Below are 18,966 nucleotides of genomic sequence, written 5' to 3' on the forward strand. Positions count from 1 at the left end.
GGTAATTAACGTTGATTCAGTAATCTTCCCCAAGGTACACACCAAACGCATAGCCCGGGTTCAACGCAACGCGTGTCAGCTTTTCGTTTCCGGCGAGGGCACGTTTTGCCAATGCGGGAGCAACGGGTAACGGTTCTCTTGGAAAAGCCTTGGGTCAAGCCTCAGAAAAATAAAACCAAGACTGCGTATATACACCCGCAGGGAGGAATACAAGAAACAAGAATTACGCTGATACGGATGCGGTGAGGGTTTGCATCTAGTGCGGAGCCTGCAAGTTGTTGGTGGATAGGCGATGCAAGAGCAGGGTGGTTTAGCGCCTTGGATAATACCTGTTGATAACAGGGCCGAGATATTGCACACGGGCTCTTCGTCGCCGCCATTGTCTAGTGCTGGTGTGGTGTGCATGTGTGCAAAGTGCGACTCAGACGATACTTGAGCGCTGTGGAGTGCCTGTGTTCGGCCTTGGGACCTTCCGCCTGTCACCTGTGGTGACCGTTGTTGACAGATGACGACAATGCAACTAGCCTTGTCAATAATACACGAATCACACATCACACATCGCAGTCTGGCAGTGAGGCTCGAGGAGGAGGCATGGGTGACATATTCGTGGCGGAGGGGCTACAACTTAATTTCCGCAATGTTAGGGACGACGCTGGTGAAAGCTATAGGGATCTATTACACATTCCTGCGGCGCACTCGGTTACCGTTGAATACGCAGGTAAAGCATTATATGGGGTATACTACAATATGCTCAAAAGCGAGGAGGATCGACAAAAGTGCCTGGCGCCATGCAGCGTCAAGCCTAATTAGGCAGGACCGTAGCCATATCCGGCTAGTGCGAACGACCTTCGCGGCACTCTGTGCTTTACATGGGCAAACCTCTAACACGATCCGTTTCTCGCATCTCCTCCTCAATGCCTGGCGCATTCCTGTATCGGCGTGGCTGCCACAACAGCCTCAGTCAATCGCGCCGCGCGACTTGATGCCCGCGCCCCGTGCGTGAGCCCATGTTTGCCGGAGTATGTCGGTGTGAGACATGTCTGCCTTCATCGCGGGTTTCATGCCCAAGGAACGAGGAGCCGCCTTGCCAGGTTGTTTTTGCTGCCCTTGGCCTATGGACATCGCCAAGGACTTAAGGGACCTTTTCCTCGACGAGTATTTGACTTCTTGCCATCATCAGTCGCTTGTTTTCTCACAATCCGGTTCTGCAGTTGAGGGTTACATTCCTTTCTCTTCCTCTTAATTATTTTCTACCAGATTACGTTGAACGTATCTGTCTCTTCTTCTCTTCCCCCTATTGTAATCCACCGCCAGTCGGATCGCCACTCCTTATAACTTTTTTTCCTCGCTCCAGATTTCACTTCAAGACTTCAACATGCGATTTTCAACTCTCATCCCCCTTCTCCTCGCGGCAGGTGTCGCCAATGCCCAGTTTGGTGGACAAGGCAACAATGGTGGACAAGGCAACAATGGTGGACAAGGCAACAATGGTGGACAAGGCGGCCAGAATAACGGACAAAACAACGGCCAGAACAATGGTCAGAACAATGGCAACAACAACAACAACGGTGGAAACAACAACAACAATGGCGGCAACAACAACAACCAACTCTGCCTCAACCCCGACAACGTTCAGGATGCCAGTAAATCTAATGGACTTGGAGGCCAAGCAGAGGACGGACAGGCTCCTTCCAACACGTAAGTTTTCGTATCTACAATTTCCTGTAACTATAGCACTGACATTACCAGCGATAATGCCAACTTCATCAACTTCTGTCAAGGCAAGACTAAGACCAACGGTCTTCAGGTCCGTGAGGGTTCTTGTAACGGCATTAGTTAGTATACTCTATTCCTCACGTCTGCATCATCTTCTAACCACTACGCAGTCTACGGAGATATCCCTTCTGTCAATAACATGATCTCCACTGTCTTTGTCAACCCCAAGAATGGCGACACTATTCAAGCCAACCAGGCAATCACCTTCGCCGTCAAGACCAACAACCTGGTGGCTGGCTCGTTTACCAACCCCGACAACACCTACTACGCAGCTCCCCAAACTCTCCAGGGCGGAAACATTGTTGGCCACACGCACATCACTGTCCAGGACCTGAATGGCAACATCAACGGCGAGAATCCACCTAACCCACAGACGTTTGCTTTCTTCAAGGGTGTTAACACCGCTGCCAACGGCCAGGGTCAACTTACTGCCGACCTTGCCGATGGTCTTCCTGATGGTGTCTACCGTGCCTGCACTCTTACCTCTTCCAGCAACCACGCACCTGTTATCATGCCCGTTGCCCAGCGTGGTCCCCAGGATGACTGTGTAAGATTCACTGTTGGCGGCAATAACAATAACAACGGCGGCAACAACAACAACAACAACGGTCAGAACAACGGACAAAACAACGGACAGAACAACGGACAGAACAACGGCCAGAACAACGGCCAGAACAATGGACAAAACAACGGTCAGAACAACGGCCAAGGCCAAGGTGGACAGGGCGGTCAAGGTGGCTTCGGTGGACGTCGTGGCCGCGGTCGTGGACGTTTCTCCCGCCGTCACTACATCGCATAAACGGCTCCATTTCACACCTACACGCCGGAAAGGGTTTGACGAGAGTGTAGAAGTAACGCATGATTAGGGGGGAAGTTGGCAACAACATCAGTGAGGTTTGGAGTCTAAGTGCGGTTACACGCCGCTATAATTGATGGCTTTTTTATTCTTGAAAACACGCACAACAACGGGAACCAATTCTTTTATCCATTGGTTTAAGTTCTAAACAGAAAACAACACACATACATACACATATGGAATGATGGTTGATTTTGGGGGGTTGAGAGCAAAGGCGGGGTTGCAAAGGAAAGAGGAAGAGATAGAGAAAGAGAGAGATGGGATATCAATACTCTACGGAGATTGAAGCAAAAGCGCTTCATTGGACTGGTTCTAACGGTTGCGCGAGCGAAAGAGAGCGAAGTCTTTTTTCTTTGTTTTATTCTTCTTTTTTCCTTCCTTACCTTTTTGCGCGCCCGATTGTAGCTTTTTCTTTTCTTTATCCCCCCAATATCCCACCACCACCGCCGTATGCGAATTGATGAAATGTAGAATTATTCACCTTTTTTTCCCTTTCCCCCCTTCCCTTTGATGTGTGACCATCCAAATTGACAGTTACGTCAAGTCTGTCAGAGGTGTCTCTGACAGAATTGACACAACAATAGCCTTTACTTACTATTGTTAGGCTTCAAACTTCGAATCCCTTGAGCGCGCATGAATTCCTGCCAATAGATTTGGAGGCGAAACGTAGTATGCGTCGCACCAACCCACGACCAGGGTATCCTGGGGGTGGCGATCAGGCACGAAAGGTGTTGCAGCGTGTGTGTTGGTGCGAAACTCGCACACTTTTTTACCCGGGATTACAGTATCGTTCGGGCAGTGCCAGATCCGATGCAGGGCCTTGGGTTGCGTCATTTCCGAGATTGGGGCTGAGATGATGGGAGAGATGGAGGGATGGGGCATGGGTGTCTCGGGGTGAAACTGGGTTGGGTGTAAGGCTAGGCGCTGGGTTTTGGAGGAATTGCACGACATAGCCGAGGGAGGTTTGCCTACTGATTCGATGATTTCATACTGCGCTTATAATTTGTTGTATTGGAGGACTGGTGTTTTGCGATGTGAGAGTGGGCTCATTTTTTTTTTCTTTTGAACTTTCGTTTTGGTAAGACACTTGATAAACCCATTCCTCAAAAACTGCCGGCTTTTGCTCATTGACTATTTGACTATGTGACACATTGCTGCACATTGCTACACATGTATGCTCTAGTTACACAAATTCTGTGTATTGAGAAATGGAATAGATCACGTCAGCCCAAGTGCATCTGTTATTGACTTTGGGTTTGGGGAATTGATAAATTCAAGTTCTTTTATGCTCAGAAGGACCGACCAACATCACTCCATGGCTATAGAATCATGTGCAACTTGGTGAACAGCCACTTGAACAGCGCATTTTACGAACCAATCGCCTTTGCAGAAGCCATGCGCTGAGCCATCAGACTAAACACAGCAACAGAAGAAATGAAAATGGCGAGGTTGTAGAACTGTAGTATCAATCAGCTCAACAGTTGGCCTATCGCGTGCCTAAAGCAGGAACATACAGCCTTTCTGGAGTACGCGCTCTCTTCGGCTTCGCTACGCGCGTCGACAAAGAGTCGACGTAGATTTGGCAGGTTAGAAGGCTATCACTCTGCGTCAGAACCATGACCTAGAGTAGCTATTGCCCTTGTCCACTCACCATGATGATCCTCCCGTGATAGCGGAGTGACGGCGGCGGCGAAAGCGTCGAAGCGTTGGGCTAGATGCCATCCCAACGCACGGGCCCTATCATCAAGGTGGCAGTCGCGAAGCTCCACCAACATTGTCCCTTTAGCAATTCACTCACCCGCGACGCCACTCGAGTTTCAGAGACGACAATTTCCCGACTTTCGTGTTCAGAACGACCGGGGAATCTGCATTGCGGCACCCGCCTCGAATCCATCGTCTACGAACATACACATCTGAACGAGCCGCAATCGGAGGGGTTTGGTTTATAGGCTGAGCAATCGGCTGTTGCGTCTCTTACAACAAATATGGCTGTCAATAGGATAAGGGGCGCATTTGCGCCTCCGCGCAAGGGAGAGACATTCGAGTTGCGGGCAGGTCTGGTGTACGCTTTTACCCCAGGCACAAGTACAGCTGTTCACAACTGACGATTGCCTCTAGTTCCCAATATGCCTACGAACGGTGAGCGCCTAGTACTACGGTGGATAATAAAGGCTGGGCAAAGCACTAAGACTGTCGCAGAAAAGAGGCTATTCAAAAGACCATCATGTCAATGACCCTCGGCAAGGATGTGTCTGCGCTGTTTCCTGACGTACTGAAGAATATCGCAACCGCCGACTTGGACCAGAAGAAGCTGGTATATCTATACCTCATGTGTGTGCATCCGGCGCCGGAGATACTAACAGGATACTGATTACGTGCCTCAGGAACTATGCCAAATCACACCCTGACCTCTGCATTCTCGCCGTGAATACGTTTGTTCAAGACTCGGAAGACCCGAACCCTCTCATACGAGCGTTGGCAATACGGACAATGGGATGTATTCGCGTTGATAAGATGACGGATTACATGGAAGAGCCCTTGCGGAAAACACTGAGAGACGAATCGCCATATGTACGAAAGACCGCAGCGCTGTGTGTAGCTAAGCTGTTCGATCTTGCTCCCGCCATGTGCATTGAGAATGGCTTCCTCGAGCAGCTCCAGGAACTAGTTGGAGACCCAAACCCCATGGTCGTCGCAAACTCGGTCACAGCCTTGGTGGAGATTCAGGAGACGGCCCCGGAAACCAAGGCGCTCGTCATCACCTCGTCACAGCTTAAGAAGATGCTTCTGGCCTTGAACGAGTGCACAGAGTGGGGTCGTGTGACTTTGCTCACTACTCTGGCAGACTACAAGGCAGCGGATGTCAAGGAGGCGGAGCACATTTGCGAAAGGGTTGTCCCGCAGTTCCAGCACGTGAATCCCAGTGTGGTACTAGCAGCCGTCAAGGTCGTCTTCTTGCACATGAAGCATATCTCGCCTGAGATGATGAAGTCATACCAGAAGAAGATGGCACCGCCGCTAGGTGGGTGCTGAAATTGTGAGATCATGTGACTGCTGCTGATATACTACAGTTACACTCGTGTCGTCTGCTCCAGAAGTACAATACGTTGCGCTACGGAACATTGACCTCCTCCTTCAGAAGCAGCCCGATATTCTCAGCAAGGAAATGCGTGTTTTCTTCTGCAAATACAACGACCCTCCATACTTGAAGATGCAAAAGCTTGAAATCATGGTACGGATAGCAAACGATAAGAACGTGGATCAACTGTTGGCCGAGTTGAAGGAGTATGCTATGGAGGTGGACATGGACTTTGTGCGACGAGCCGTCAAGGCCATTGGGCAAGTCGCCATCAAGATCGAGAGCGCGAGCGAGAAGTGCGTCAACACACTGCTTGACCTTATCAACACCAAGGTCAACTATGTTGTCCAAGAGGCGATTGTGGTCATCAAGGACATTTTCCGAAAGTACCCTGGATACGAGGGTATAATACCGACACTCTGCCAATGCATAGACGAGTTGGATGAGCCGAATGCACGGGCTTCCCTCATCTGGATTGTTGGAGAGTACGCCGAGAAGATCAACAACGCTGGCGAGATTCTATCAAATTTCGTCGACACATTTGCTGAAGAGTTCACTCAGGTATGTTCTGATGACATGTCTGCGCGGGCAAAGCTAACAGAGTCCAGACACAACTTCAGATCCTCACAGCTGTTGTCAAACTATTCCTGAAGAAGCCAGATCAAGCACAGGGCTTGGTCCAAAAGGTCCTACAAGCCGCTACAGCAGACAACGACAACCCAGATATCCGGGACAGAGCTTATGTCTACTGGCGACTGCTTTCCAGCGACCCACAGATAACAAAGGTATGTAGTTTTTGAAATGTGGGGTTCGGACAACTACTGACTCAATCAGGAAATTGTCCTCTCAGACAAGCCTCCAATTACATCGACAATACGGTCGTTGCCTCCTCAACTGCTAGAGAATCTGCTTACAGAGCTGTCGACTTTGGCATCAGTTTACCACAAGCCACCGGAGGCCTTCCTTGGACAGGGCAGGTTCGGTGCGGAGGCGATGCAACGAGCGGCAATCGAGGAGCAGCAAGAAGAAGCACGAGAGAACCCTATTGCCGCAGCTGCAGCCGCCGCCGCCGTCAGTGGACAAGCGCCCACTAACGTGGAGAATCTACTGGACATTGATTTTGATGGTTCTGCACCTGCTTCGTTGCAAAAGCAGCCTACACATGGGGCATCTGGATTGGAAGGCCTCGCCGGTACGCCCCAACGTGTATCATCACCCGTAGCGAATGCACCTCCCGCACAATCAAACATGGATGACCTGCTAGGATTATTCGGCGATGGAGGTGGAGCTGCACCTGCTGCACCTGCGGGCCAAATGAGCAATAACGACATTATGAATGGGTTTGCAAGCATGAGCATGGAGACGAATCAGCCGCCGCCGCCAGCTCAGCAAATATCAGGTGGTGAGCAGACCAAGAAGAGTAACCAGGACCTTCTCGACTTGTTCTAGTCTGGGTGGTAGTGGTGGTGGTGTGGGTTGTACGTGTACTTGGGTTGGCGGGGGACAGGGGATATAAAAAAAGAATAGTCTCTTGGAAAATGTGAGTGAGTATTCCATGGGGGCGACTAGCGAACATGGGTTCTTATCTTGTGTATGACAAAGTTGTATGCATGCATGCATGCATGTATGCATACATACATGCGGCAGGTGTGGGGGGAATGGATACTACGGTACTTGAGATAACAGGTAAAAAAAAGTAGTCGTGTGACCATTTCATAACAGCGCTTTACTATCATCAGCCAATTGCACTAGCAAAGCACGCAATGATATACACAAGTCTTCCGGGGGGTTCCGGACAGAGACTTGTCTTGGCGAATGCAAGTGTCCTTTTTCTTTTTCTACCTGACTAGTCTTACTACCCAGCTTACAAAAAGAGAATAAAGGGGATTTTCTCATATAAGTAAGAGAGGTGGAATTAATCAAGGAAATGTGACCCTTTGTCACCAAGGATAGAAGCTACGCGTTTATCAGTACTCCTCCTCCGCCTTTTTTTTTTGTTTTTTTCTTTTTTTTTTTTACAGAAATCGAACCAACTAACTACTGGACTTTTTTTCTTCTTAAATCTTTGAAGTGGAACGTAGTAGTAGTAGTAGTAGTAGTAGTAGTAGTAGTAGTAGTAGTAGTGCTATATATATACTACACCCCTCCTCCCCATATACCGATATGGATAGTAGTACTAGATAGCACATCATGTTTTTTTATTTTTGAATCTCGTACGTTAGATCTTTTGCGTTGTTCATCTAACTTTGGGTTTATACACCACTAGTACTAGTACTAGTACGTGTAAGTAAGTACTTGGATGCAATTGATCAACCAGCGCCACCTCACCTGAGTAAGCCATGGTCGGGCTTATGTACATAACACACGTAGTAAGTAGACCAAAGCGAGAATGTTGAGAGGTCTAGTTCAGCCATCACCCCCTCACCCAGGATGGAAAAATAACGTAAGGTAAGCACTTGTCCGTGAACAGGCAAAAGGTAACGCCGATCATGTTTCACATGTAAGCATTGGGAGGTGGGGGCAGACAAACACACAAGAGAAAGAGAGAGAGAGATTTTGGTAACCAAATTGGTTTGGCTTGTCATGTTTGTGAATTGTTTGATTTCATTCAACCATGACTTGATTTCCATTAAGCATTACGTTAGGGTGTGTGTGTGTGTGTGTGTGTGTGTGATGATGATGGTAATGAACCGCGTCTGTGCAAGTGCAGACGGGTTAAAAGAAGTTGTGGAAGAAGAAAAGGAAGAAAAAGGAAGAAAACAAAGGCCCGTGGTTAAATTCATTCCACCAGGGCTCTGTGCTTGCTTCCGGTACGTGTCGGAATCCATGCGTTGATTCAACCAATGCATCCCAGCCGTTTTCCCTTCCCCCCTTTGACCCTTGTCCCAACATGCATCGTCAGAAAGAGAAGAAGAAAAGACCTGCCCATGGACAGATATGCCATGCATACCAAAGGGTAAGCGGCTGAGCGCTGAAGCGAACGTGTATAAAAATGGAACTTTTCTTATATAGAAAAAGCTGCCAGTAGGAAGCGATTGACTTGGGTATCAAAAGAAAAAAAAAAGTGGGGGTTACAATAAAACCACGCTCTCTGGCGCTATGAGAAATCCACTGCGAAAAAGTGGCGAGTGGCTCTGAACAGGGATGCATACCGTCGTTCTACACTGTAGAGGACGCCCGTGATTTCTATGCCATAATGCCCATGTTTATCCATGGAACGCTGAAATGCTTCGCAAAACAAAAAAGAACTCCGGTCCAATGCATAGGTCGTAAAGGCCGTCACCTGGGGAGATTATTAGGTGATGTGCGAGTTTAGAGATGGGTGTAAGGTTATAAGGCGGAAGATGGAGATGGGTGTGACTCTAGTCCTTGCGGAGAGTGTGCTCGGTATCGGATCCGACTGTGTCTCCGTCCCAGAGACTCTGGTTGTCATCAGTAGGCGAACGAGCGCCAATTGGGCTGCGACCGCCAGTGGAGTAGGATGATGAAGAACCGGTAGCCCAATCGTCCGAATCGGAGTTGGGTGGGAACTCCTCGTAAATGTCGAGCATGCTGTAGCCAGCACGGTCCATTGGGTCGCCAATCTCAACAAAGTCGTAGTCCCAGCGGAACTCCTTGTCGGCCTGAGGGTGGGGCAGGAAGTTGGCGCGTCCGAAGAAGTAGCAGACACCGGCGACTAGAGATATCGTTAGCAAGGACCGAGACGAAAATGAAGAATTGGAAACTTACGGAGACTGCCGGCAACCAGGTCAACGGCGTAGTGGTGGGAAAAGTACATGGTCGACCACCACAGCCACATGGTGTAGAAGACATAGACGGGGAACAGCTTGGGGAAGACGTGTCCCATGAACAGAGTCTCCAAAGTAGCCCATCCAGAGTGTAGGGAAGGGAAAGCGCCAAAGACCATGGGAGAGCCAAGGAAGGCGGAGGTGTAAATGTCAATGCCGGTAAGCTTGTCAATAGCCTTGAGTCCTGCAGCATCGCCGTGAATGCTGTAGTTGGCGGGAGCCAATCCGTAGGTGTTTTCGTACCATGGTGGGGAGCATGGGAAAACAATCTGGATCAGGACGGCTGTGATGTTCATGTATCCAAAAGCACGAGCCCAGATGGGAAGGGTTCCGGGGGGACCCCAGATGAACATGCAACCGCTAACAATGACGGGCGATACGTAGTGGACGACACCGTAAGGCAACCATGCAAGGATATCAAGGACGGTGTGCTTGTGAGCAGAGAGGATGTTGCTCAGGTTTGAACCGTAGAGAATGTTCTCGAGAGCGGGGAGGACGCGGACCCAAATGGCAGGGCGGTAGTCTTCGGAAATGTATCTAGAGATGGCAGTCAGCACGCAACGTCACCCAAGGGTGGTGGTAGTACACGGAAATACACGTACTTGCAGCTCGAGAAGAGGAATAGCCAGGTAAGAGTAGGAAGCAATGGGAGCAGGAATTGGCGAGTAATGGGAAGACACAAGCCCGTCATGAGCAGCGTCGCAACAAACGTCTTGGCAAAGGGCCCTGGAGCCTCGCTGACGGAGAGGGAGAAGATGGCGACAATGGCGAGGAACAGATACTGGGCGTCGTATATGGACCACGAGTGGGTGCGCAGCGAACGCAGAGTGTCCGAGGGGGAGAAGGACGTCTCGAGCGAGGCGATGGACGACGTGGGCGACTGGCGACTGCGTATACGGGACTTTGTGGCTCTCCATTTCCTGCGGACGCGGTGGGGGATAAGACTGGGCAAGGCAGCGAGGCCCGGCACGGTGGTGCGCGAGAGCATGTCTGAAGCCGTCGTGTTTTCAAGAAATGCAAGGTAGCTCTTGTTGGTCATGGTGAATACACGGACTGGGTCGCCTGGGGGAACGGGCTGTGGCGCAATCGGGTGTGTAGAGCGATGGAGCAACGGCGACGGGAACACGCGACCAAAGGCAGCTGGGAGCGGCGGCGGCGGAGAAGGAGGGAAGGAGGAGGAGGAAGAGGAAGGGGGCGTGGGGCTGGGGCGAGCGTCGTCGAGCCTCTTGGGGGGGGTTTTCTTTTTGTGCAAGGGGACGACGAGCTTGATGGGGGAGGATGTTTGGAGCAAGCTTGGAGGCAGGGCAGGGCGGAAGAGGGCGGGCTAGAGGATTAAGAGAGGCAGGTTAGGGCAGGCACCTGGTAGGGGAAGCTCCGGATGGCTGAGGCGTGCAGGGCGCCGGGGGGTCAAATTAGGTCCGCGACTTGAGCGGCTACGACGGAGCAGGCTAGGACGAGGGTGCACCCATTCTGCAATCTCGTTTCCAGCCCTGGCGCCCGGCCGCCTCTGCCTATTGCTACCAAGAGATTCACGCTGCTGCGCTCGATGCCCATTGCGCCTGCGTGATGCGATGCGTGTTCCCGGGCGGCCCACTGTGGGTGCCATGGTAACTCTATGCTATGGGGGGCACACACATGGCGGCAGCACAGCCCGGGGCAGAGTACTTGCTAGGCCTACTTACTTACACCACAGCTGACAGGCAGTGTACGTACATGTGCACACTGCACGGCACGCCTGAAGCAAGCGATGCCCTTGCAGCATCATCAGCATCAGCATCGTCCATAGCCATCCTGACGCTGGCTTGGCCCGCCATGGAACTGTACGGGACCCGTCGCAACGAGAGAAAAAAAATCGTCCGTTGGCTGGCGCCAGGATGATGCGGTAATGCGCTGGACGCTACTTTAGCTCGCCATGACATCAACACACCGCCGATGATGGCAACATGGCAGCGACATAGCAATAGTCTGATATTTTAACATTGTCCACAGCTGTGCGGGCGAGCCTCACCGTGTCGCTGTGACTTGGCGGCGTCATGTTTCGTCTGCCGCCAGGAGCATCCCAGCCTCGACGATAAACACAAGCCAAGCCAAGGCATATTCTCCTGCTCCTCCGCTCTTGACAGCAGCCAGCCCTCTTTCTTTGTCCGACACGCCTTCTTGGGCCGCCATAATGCCACGCCTGAAACCGCTGACTCTCCATGCGCCCCCTCCTCCTCCTCCCCCCTCGCTCGCAAAAGGTCGCATTCCCATGTAGACCCTGGTTACCAATCATGCCTGCTATCCACCGGCTCGCGCACCAAAAGGCGTCCGCTGACCGTCTTGTCCGCCTCGTCGTCTGAATAAGCGCCTCGGCACATTGTAAGATCCGCACCCGCGCATCACTCGGCCTCCGACCAGCGACCTACGCCTAGAGTACACTGCCATTGTCTCGTCTATCTGCATCTGCCTCTGTCTCTTGTCCAACACCCCCCCTTCCCTTCCCCTCTTTCTTGATGCACTGCGCCCTTGGTGCGATGCAGGGCGCAATCTCTTCGTTTCTTCTTGCTCCATTGCCTCCCGCCCTACTTTTGATCCCTGCATGCATCGATGCCCTTTTCGCCCGTGGGACAGCGGACTATCGGACCACAGTTAGTCCTTCGCACGACCCTCCGACTCACCATAGTTAGCCTCACATACAGCTTAGCGCCCTTTACAAGCCCACTACACACGGGACTATGCCAAAGGGAAAACGACCAAATGCAGACAAAACAAAACAAATAGGACCCCCCATATCGCCTTCGTCGCTAGCCGCCAGCCGCCCAAAGAAAATGCCTCAGAAATAAGAGAAGAAGGAAAAAAATTTATCCTCGATGCCGAATCTCAGCGACCATCGCAATTTCCTTAGACCTCCTATTCCCACTCTAGTGATGCTGTTTTCCCTTCTCTACACCGTTTTGCCCTCCAACCCCCATCTACCCGCATTGAGAAAACAAGAAATGCCATCTGATTCGTGCGCATGACCACCAATTGACTCGAGACAACCCTTTTTGGCCAACGGCATCACCACCACCATTACCACCACCTATCCGCTGTCAAAAGCACAAACCTTCATTTTTACCCATCTGCCCCCCTTCCATGCCCTCCCCACGCCCAACAAAATAAACGTGCAAACGCATCCACTCCATATCCCTAACTCCCCCCTTCCCCACCGGCTCAACCGTTCCACCGTTGAACTGTCACGCATCCGAAAATCCGCCTTTTTCGCCCCCAGTCCACAGCATATTACACCTAGTGTTTCACAACCGCCAGGAACGCGAGCATGTGGATAACCCGAACCCACCACGACGATCCAGGCACCACCACCACCACCGCCGCCGTCGCAAAAAAAAAATAGCGAGCCTAAACAGGTCTGCCGCCATCACAATCAAAGCCCACACCGGCCCCCACTTTCCTTGCAGCGACCGTACTCGTATCCCGTATTCAATACCATCAACCAAATACGCATTTTTTTTTTAAAAAAAAACTCCCGTTCTAGACTTTTCCCCTTCTCGCTTCAACTACCCTAACGCTACTTACTTACACCAGCTACCCTGCATTCCCGCTACTAACTTGACTCAACTTCCTAGCAAATCGCAAATCACACATAGTACACACAACCTTCGCTCTGTGCCAATCCCAAACCTTCCTCGTCCGTCTTGGCCTTCCCTCTCTCCCCCTCCCCGGTCCCGCGCGAATTCACACGCACGAGCCAAGAAGTGAGCTAGGCGCAAACCTCATGCGAGCGCGGGAGTCGGGTAATCTGGATTTCCCCCCCCCCTCCCCTGCGTATGCGTATTCCGCCGCCTGGCTTTGTTTCTTTTCTTTTCTTCGTATGCTGTATCTCGGTAGAAGTATAGGCGAGATAGAGGGGGGGAGGGCGGCGGGAGGAACGAGCGAGGCGAGCGGCCTCGGCCTCGCCTCGTACCCGAGCTTACATGTTGATTATTATTTGGGGAACACCTCGGGCTTGGACTTGGGTGATATTATGCATGTAGAGTAAGTAAGGAAATGAGAATGGATGGAAGTAGGAGCCGAGATTTGATGATGGATTAGGTGATGATGATCGGCGTGTCATTGGATGTGGGGGGGGGTGAGTTGTCTATAATTGTCGGACTTTCGGTCGGACTGTAAGGGTTTGCGGGGATGGATGGGATGTGAGTATGGTATGTGCATACATACTCTTACATGACTACTTGCGGACATGAGGTTCGGTTCCGTGGAGACTAGTTGACTATAGTGTGGTTGAAAAGGGGGGAGGGGGTATGATGTGACGATGATCAGGAACCACCACGCGACAAACCAGTGCGGGCCCTGCCGGGATTGAACTACTGCAACTCTACTTACTACTAACCACCTAGGCGTACCGACGACTCACGATGGCAATAGCGACACGAGCGCTTCTTGGCAAATGTCGTGGCATGAGCATCTCTCATTTCTTTCATGACGCTTCTTCACCATGCATAAAATGTTTACAGCCATCACAAATGAACACCTGTCTTTGCAGCAGGTGTCCTAGACATTTTAGAAACAAAACTTAGCGTCCCATTCAAACAGACAAAACATATCAAACAAACTGTGCCAAACAATGCCAAACACCACAAGGCTGAAGACATTCATGCACTACACAACACATCATCTATTTCCCCCTCCCCTTCTTACCGCGTATCAATCAAATCTTCCAAAAACTCATCCAGCTCAATAATCGTAAACTGCTCCCCCCACTTGGCTCGGAACTGGCGTTTCCTATAACCGCTGTTGATCTGCTGCCCCCAGCTGATCAACTCCACCCTCCACCCCCGCTTCAACGCTCGCTCCACGTGAGCTAGGAACCCGTCTGACATCTCTGCAACCGCCCCATCCCCCGTCGCTAGCACCATGGTGCTCGGCCATTCACAATCAATAATGCTCTGGCACATCTTCAAGTGAAGAATCTCGTCCACCCCCTGCTCAACCCATTTCGGGGCCGCAGGTGTCTTGGGAGCCGGCGCGCTCGTTTCAGAGTCGCTGCCACTGCCGCTGCCCGACCGCATCTGCGTGGCCTTGTGCCACCCCATCTTCTTGACGTCGTTGAAGAATTTCTTCTTCTCCGAGTCTTCCCGTACAATCAGCACTTGCTCTTGCATCACGCTGTCGTACCCAACCGCCTTCGAAGTCTCCACCATCTTCTCAATGTGAGGAAGTGGGTTGGCTTCACGGTGTGAGCCGGCGAAGAATCGCTTGGCTACAGGCCGGCGCCGCTCCATTAGCAGCGCAAGGCTATCAAACGATATGTCATACGCATTATGGTGAAGTCCATGCGAGCGCAACATATCCTTGAGTCCAATCATAATGTTTGAGGCGTCGACGAATACATGCAAACCATGCTCGCTTTGCCGCTCGTTCAGAAGCTGCATCGGCGCCACCAGCCACTTCTGATCTTCCGGAAACTTCTCCATCAGCTTGTTGAACAGATGAAGATGACGATCCGTTTTGGATCGAATCACAAGAGGTGGTCGCCGTCCGCTGAACGAGCCGGCTCGTGGAGTCGGTGTCGTCGGAGGCTGGGCTACAACGGCGGGTTGTGAAGCAGCCCTTGGGAGAGTAACTGGTCGAACAGTTCGCGGCACAAGTCCATGGCGTACTGGAGTAGCCACAAGATATGGTCGCTGTGGTGTGGGATCAATGTGTTGGTCTAGCACTGGAGTGCTCGACGTTTCGTGTATAGCTAGATTAGGTACTGGCGTTTTACAGGGAGTAATGGCCGGTGCTTTTTGTGGTGGCTGAGGAGTCACTGGCTGTACTGCATATGACTGCTTAAGTATACTGGGACGAAGCTTGGGCGTCTTCGGCTGCTTTGGTGTCTTCGGCTGAATGCCATGAGCACCTGTGAGTTCTGGTGCGGACACCTGTACAGAAATCGTAGGTCGGATTTTTGCACCAACGTTGGATCGTGAACTCGTCCGGGAAGGCTTTTGCGGCTTTTCAGCAACATTGTCACCCTCCACTGAGTTGTTGGTAAGCTTGTCTGATTGCTTGCCAATGAAGCCTCGTTGTTTTTTGTGCTCCCTCTGCTCGCGCTCTTCGGCGAGCTGATCAAGAGTTTCTTGCATGATCCGCTGACGGGTTTGCTCTTCCAGCAACTCCTTCTCAGCACGTCTGCGAGCTTTCTTGCGCTGGGTCTTCGTCAAACCCGGGCTGCTTATTGGCTCCACAGTTGAATTCTCAACACACTCAACGGGCGCCTGAGCCGGCTTCAAGGTTGGAGACGGTAGCAAAGCGTCATCTGAGTTGCTAAGCTCAGAGTCAGGGTCGAGGGGCGGAAGCGGTGCTGCCAAACTGTCTGAGAAACCTAGGCTCTCAAATAGCTTGGAGAAACTGCCCAGGCGTACCCCGCCATCTTCGCAGGCTGGTGTGAAGTTGTTCTGCGTTGTGGGCCGAAGCGCTGGGGAACAGATATCTTCGGAAGCAGATTCAATGAGATCAATGACGGGGCCGAAGTCCCAACCGATATCAAGAGATTGTGAAGGCATTGAGTATAGTTTCCTCAAAGGATAATCAAATAATCGTAATTTAGAGTGTTCGTCGTAGGTGAGTGGTGAATGCTAATGTGTGGCGGAATCTGGACGAGTGTCAGATGAATACAAGGAATCTCAGGCGGCAAGCTCGGCGCCCTAGGAGCAGCGTTTCAACGATACAGCCTTGCTACGCTAGGCACACTCAGCGCGTAGAGGCTGTATCACAAGGCGCAGCAGATGGCCAGACATACTGTATAATTGGTCTCGAAACAAGGGTCCTAATCGCGCGCTCATGATCAACGGTGGCGACGTATAGAGAAAGAGGTATCGCCAGGCTCAAACAGTAGCTGTAAGGGCAATCCTGGGGAAGTAAGTGTATCAGTAAGAATAAAGAGAGTTGCAGTTGCAGGAACGCGAAGATAAGTGCCTGGTGTTTGGGTGGCGGCGGGGTGAAGGTCATCGGGGGTGTCTCAGCCTCATGGTCCGAGCTCTAGCTGGCTCTAGTCTATTCGCTTGGGTCGATATGCCAACGCCACCGAGAATGACACACATCATGCATGCTGGAGATCGGAGCGTCTTTGGCGCTTCATTCACTTTCGTTTGTGACCTTACCTGGACTATTCACTGTAATCATTTGAAACATAGGGATGGCTCTGTGAGCTACGTAGGTATGGAAAGCCCAAGAGCGGTCTGACGTGCCCATCATCATCTGGCCTATCATCATCTCGCTTTGCTAGAAAGAGCAGCCGAAATTAACGAATAATCATGTGCTGGCGTTGTTCTAGCACCAACAACTTAATCAAAAGTGACCGACCGAAAGTTCGATCCCAACCACTGTACAAGAAACAAAAGACGCATCAAACCTCGTAGACAAGGCCTGATTGCCAGGGTGCGCATCAACGTGGTAGGGCCGTCTTAGTAACAATTTCATGGACGCGAAAAAATAGGCTTCTCACGGGCAAATTCAGGCATGAGTTTCTATATCGAGACGAGGTAGGTTTCACGACTTCTGTTATAACTTGTGCAAATGCCTAGAAAACTCAAACAATGAGCGGAGGTAATATCTGACGTAATCTTCACAATCTCATGAACCGTTCTGTGATAACGGAGGCCCACAGCAGGCAAAGTAAATGAACATGGCTCAACCCATTTTTCATATCCCCACGAATGCATGCTCATGCGGAGCGATAGGACTTCATGTTCAGGTAGACTATCGCACCAAAACCCTGCAGACCATCACTCGTCTTAACCCTGGCAATAGCATAACCACAAGACTCACTTTGATAGTCAATACTACAAATGCAGGACCCACACACTAGCCATGCATTCTCCATTTCCAAAAGTCAACCATCGTATTCCCACCTCCCATCTATCTGAGCCTCGGCTGTCCTAGTAGATCCTCGAAATCCCTGCCCCTCCCCACCCCTCCCCCCCAAAACCTCCAAAGACCCTGCATTACCCCCCCTCTAGTACTAGACCTGACCCAACCGTTCCTACATATTTTTTCGCCTCCCCCTCCCTCCCACACGCCAATAGGAACACAAAAAATAGAAAGAATCATGTCCGCAGATTTCTGGGCCGGTTACATTTCAGGCGCAGCAGGTATCATCATCGGCAACCCACTGGACCTCATAAAGACGCGTCTACAGGCAGGAACAGCACCAGCACTACATGTAGTCGAAGCTACACCAACAACGACAACAATAACATCAGCAACAGCAGCGGTACAACCACAACTGCAAATCCTGCAAGGTTTCAGGGCGCAATTCGAAAATGCCGGAACACTAGTTAGAGGTGAGACTTCAGCATCACCCATCAATATTCCTGCGTCCCGTGAATTCTTTCTTTCTTTCTTTCTCAAAAAAAAAGAAGAAAAAGAAGAAGAAGGAAGAAGAGAGAAAAAGCCACCCAAAACTAACAAGCAAAACCACTCCAGTATAGGCGCTACAGCCCCCATCCTAACTTACGGTGCCCTCAATGGTCTCTTATTCGTAACCTACAACCGCACCTTATCCCTGCTCCACGACAACCCCGCCTCCCCCCAAAGCCTCTCTAACGTCTTTCTGGCCGGTGTAACAGGCGGTCTCGCTTCTTTCGTCGTCAGCGCCCCCACGGAGCTAATCAAGTGCCGCGCACAGGTTTCTACGAGTGAGACTACGACGTCGTGGAGTGTAGCCCGGGATGTGTGGAGGACGGAAGGGGTGCGTGGGTTGTATTATGGAGGTGCGATTACGAGTGTGAGGGATGCGGTGGGTTATGGGCTTTAGTAAGTTCTTCCTTCTTTTTTTTATATCTTCTTGCAAAGATAAAACACGTGCTTCTTTTCAAATCCAGGAAGAGAAAAAAAAGAGAAGTAGACAAAGTATGGGAAGGGGAGCTGACTGGCAAATCATAGCTTCTGGTCGTATGAAATGTCCAAACAAGCCTGGAGTTCACCGGATGATTCGGACCAGGAAACAGCCATGAAGGTGCTCATGTGTGGTGGGTTGGCTGGTGTCGTTAGCTGGACCTCCATCTTTCCGCTGGATATGATTAAGACGAGAGTGCAGACCCAGGTACTACAGCCACCGGCAACAAACGGAGAACGAAGTGGGCTCCTGCAACCAGAAGCACAGAAAAAGCGAATGAGCTCAATTGAAATCGCCAGGCAAGCATACCGGACAGAAGGCGCAGGCGTCTTCGTTCGTGGCTTGGGCATATGCAGTGTACGCGCATTTATTGTCAATGCCGTGCAATGGGCCACGTATGAGTGGATGATGAAGTTGTTGCAATAGACAAAATCCGTGTCACTCCAAACCAAGTCAAGATTTGCACACAAAAACAGAAGAGTGAAGCAAAGGCATGTGCATAAGCCTTACGAAATTCCCATTCGATGCTATAGCTACATCTCAACAGCTAGCTTTTAGTGTAGACAAGGAAATTTTGTTCTCCTACAGTGTTTCCCCGATACCAGAA

General features: G+C 51.0%; 6 protein-coding genes across 6 annotated transcripts; 3 read left to right on the top strand and 3 right to left on the bottom strand.

Annotated features, from left to right (window-relative positions):
* Window positions 1-1,375: 1,375 nt before the first annotated feature.
* COCMIDRAFT_33000 (uncharacterized protein) lies at window positions 1,376-2,575 on the top strand (the record flags this gene model as incomplete). The annotated part of the gene is made up of 3 exons (XM_007685670.1): window positions 1,376-1,698; window positions 1,750-1,835; window positions 1,887-2,575. The coding sequence occupies 3 exons, from the start codon at window positions 1,376-1,378 to the stop codon at window positions 2,573-2,575; spliced, it is 1,098 nt and encodes a 365-aa protein (XP_007683860.1).
* A 1,424-nt stretch (window positions 2,576-3,999) lies between these two features.
* On the bottom strand, window positions 4,000-4,227 carry COCMIDRAFT_84314 (uncharacterized protein; the record flags this gene model as incomplete). Its single annotated transcript, XM_007685696.1, has 2 exons — window positions 4,000-4,089; window positions 4,147-4,227. Coding segments are annotated over 2 exons (171 nt in total), but the record flags the coding sequence as incomplete, so codon positions are not given.
* A 390-nt stretch (window positions 4,228-4,617) lies between these two features.
* Window positions 4,618-7,160, top strand: COCMIDRAFT_84093 (uncharacterized protein; the record flags this gene model as incomplete). The annotated part of the gene is made up of 7 exons (XM_007685697.1): window positions 4,618-4,694; window positions 4,751-4,771; window positions 4,832-4,963; window positions 5,017-5,654; window positions 5,704-6,272; window positions 6,320-6,496; window positions 6,546-7,160. The coding sequence occupies 7 exons, from the start codon at window positions 4,618-4,620 to the stop codon at window positions 7,158-7,160; spliced, it is 2,229 nt and encodes a 742-aa protein (XP_007683887.1).
* Window positions 7,161-9,073: 1,913 nt separating this feature from the next.
* On the bottom strand, window positions 9,074-10,538 carry COCMIDRAFT_84205 (uncharacterized protein; the record flags this gene model as incomplete). Its single annotated transcript, XM_007685698.1, has 3 exons — window positions 9,074-9,387; window positions 9,441-10,036; window positions 10,102-10,538. The coding sequence occupies 3 exons, from the start codon at window positions 10,536-10,538 to the stop codon at window positions 9,074-9,076; spliced, it is 1,347 nt and encodes a 448-aa protein (XP_007683888.1).
* Window positions 10,539-14,172: 3,634 nt separating this feature from the next.
* Window positions 14,173-16,026, bottom strand: COCMIDRAFT_84220 (uncharacterized protein; the record flags this gene model as incomplete). Its single annotated transcript, XM_007685699.1, has 1 exon — window positions 14,173-16,026. The coding sequence occupies one exon, from the start codon at window positions 16,024-16,026 to the stop codon at window positions 14,173-14,175; it is 1,854 nt and encodes a 617-aa protein (XP_007683889.1).
* A 1,544-nt stretch (window positions 16,027-17,570) lies between these two features.
* On the top strand, window positions 17,571-18,785 carry COCMIDRAFT_84187 (uncharacterized protein; the record flags this gene model as incomplete). Its single annotated transcript, XM_007685700.1, has 3 exons — window positions 17,571-17,805; window positions 17,953-18,277; window positions 18,407-18,785. 3 exons carry the CDS (start codon window positions 17,571-17,573, stop codon window positions 18,783-18,785), a joined length of 939 nt encoding a protein of 312 aa, XP_007683890.1.
* Between the last annotated feature and the right edge of the window lie 181 nt (window positions 18,786-18,966).

The sequence above is a fragment of the Bipolaris oryzae genome (assembly GCF_000523455.1).
Source record: "Bipolaris oryzae ATCC 44560 unplaced genomic scaffold scaffold_12, whole genome shotgun sequence".
Lineage (NCBI taxonomy): Eukaryota > Fungi > Ascomycota > Dothideomycetes > Pleosporales > Pleosporaceae > Bipolaris > Bipolaris oryzae.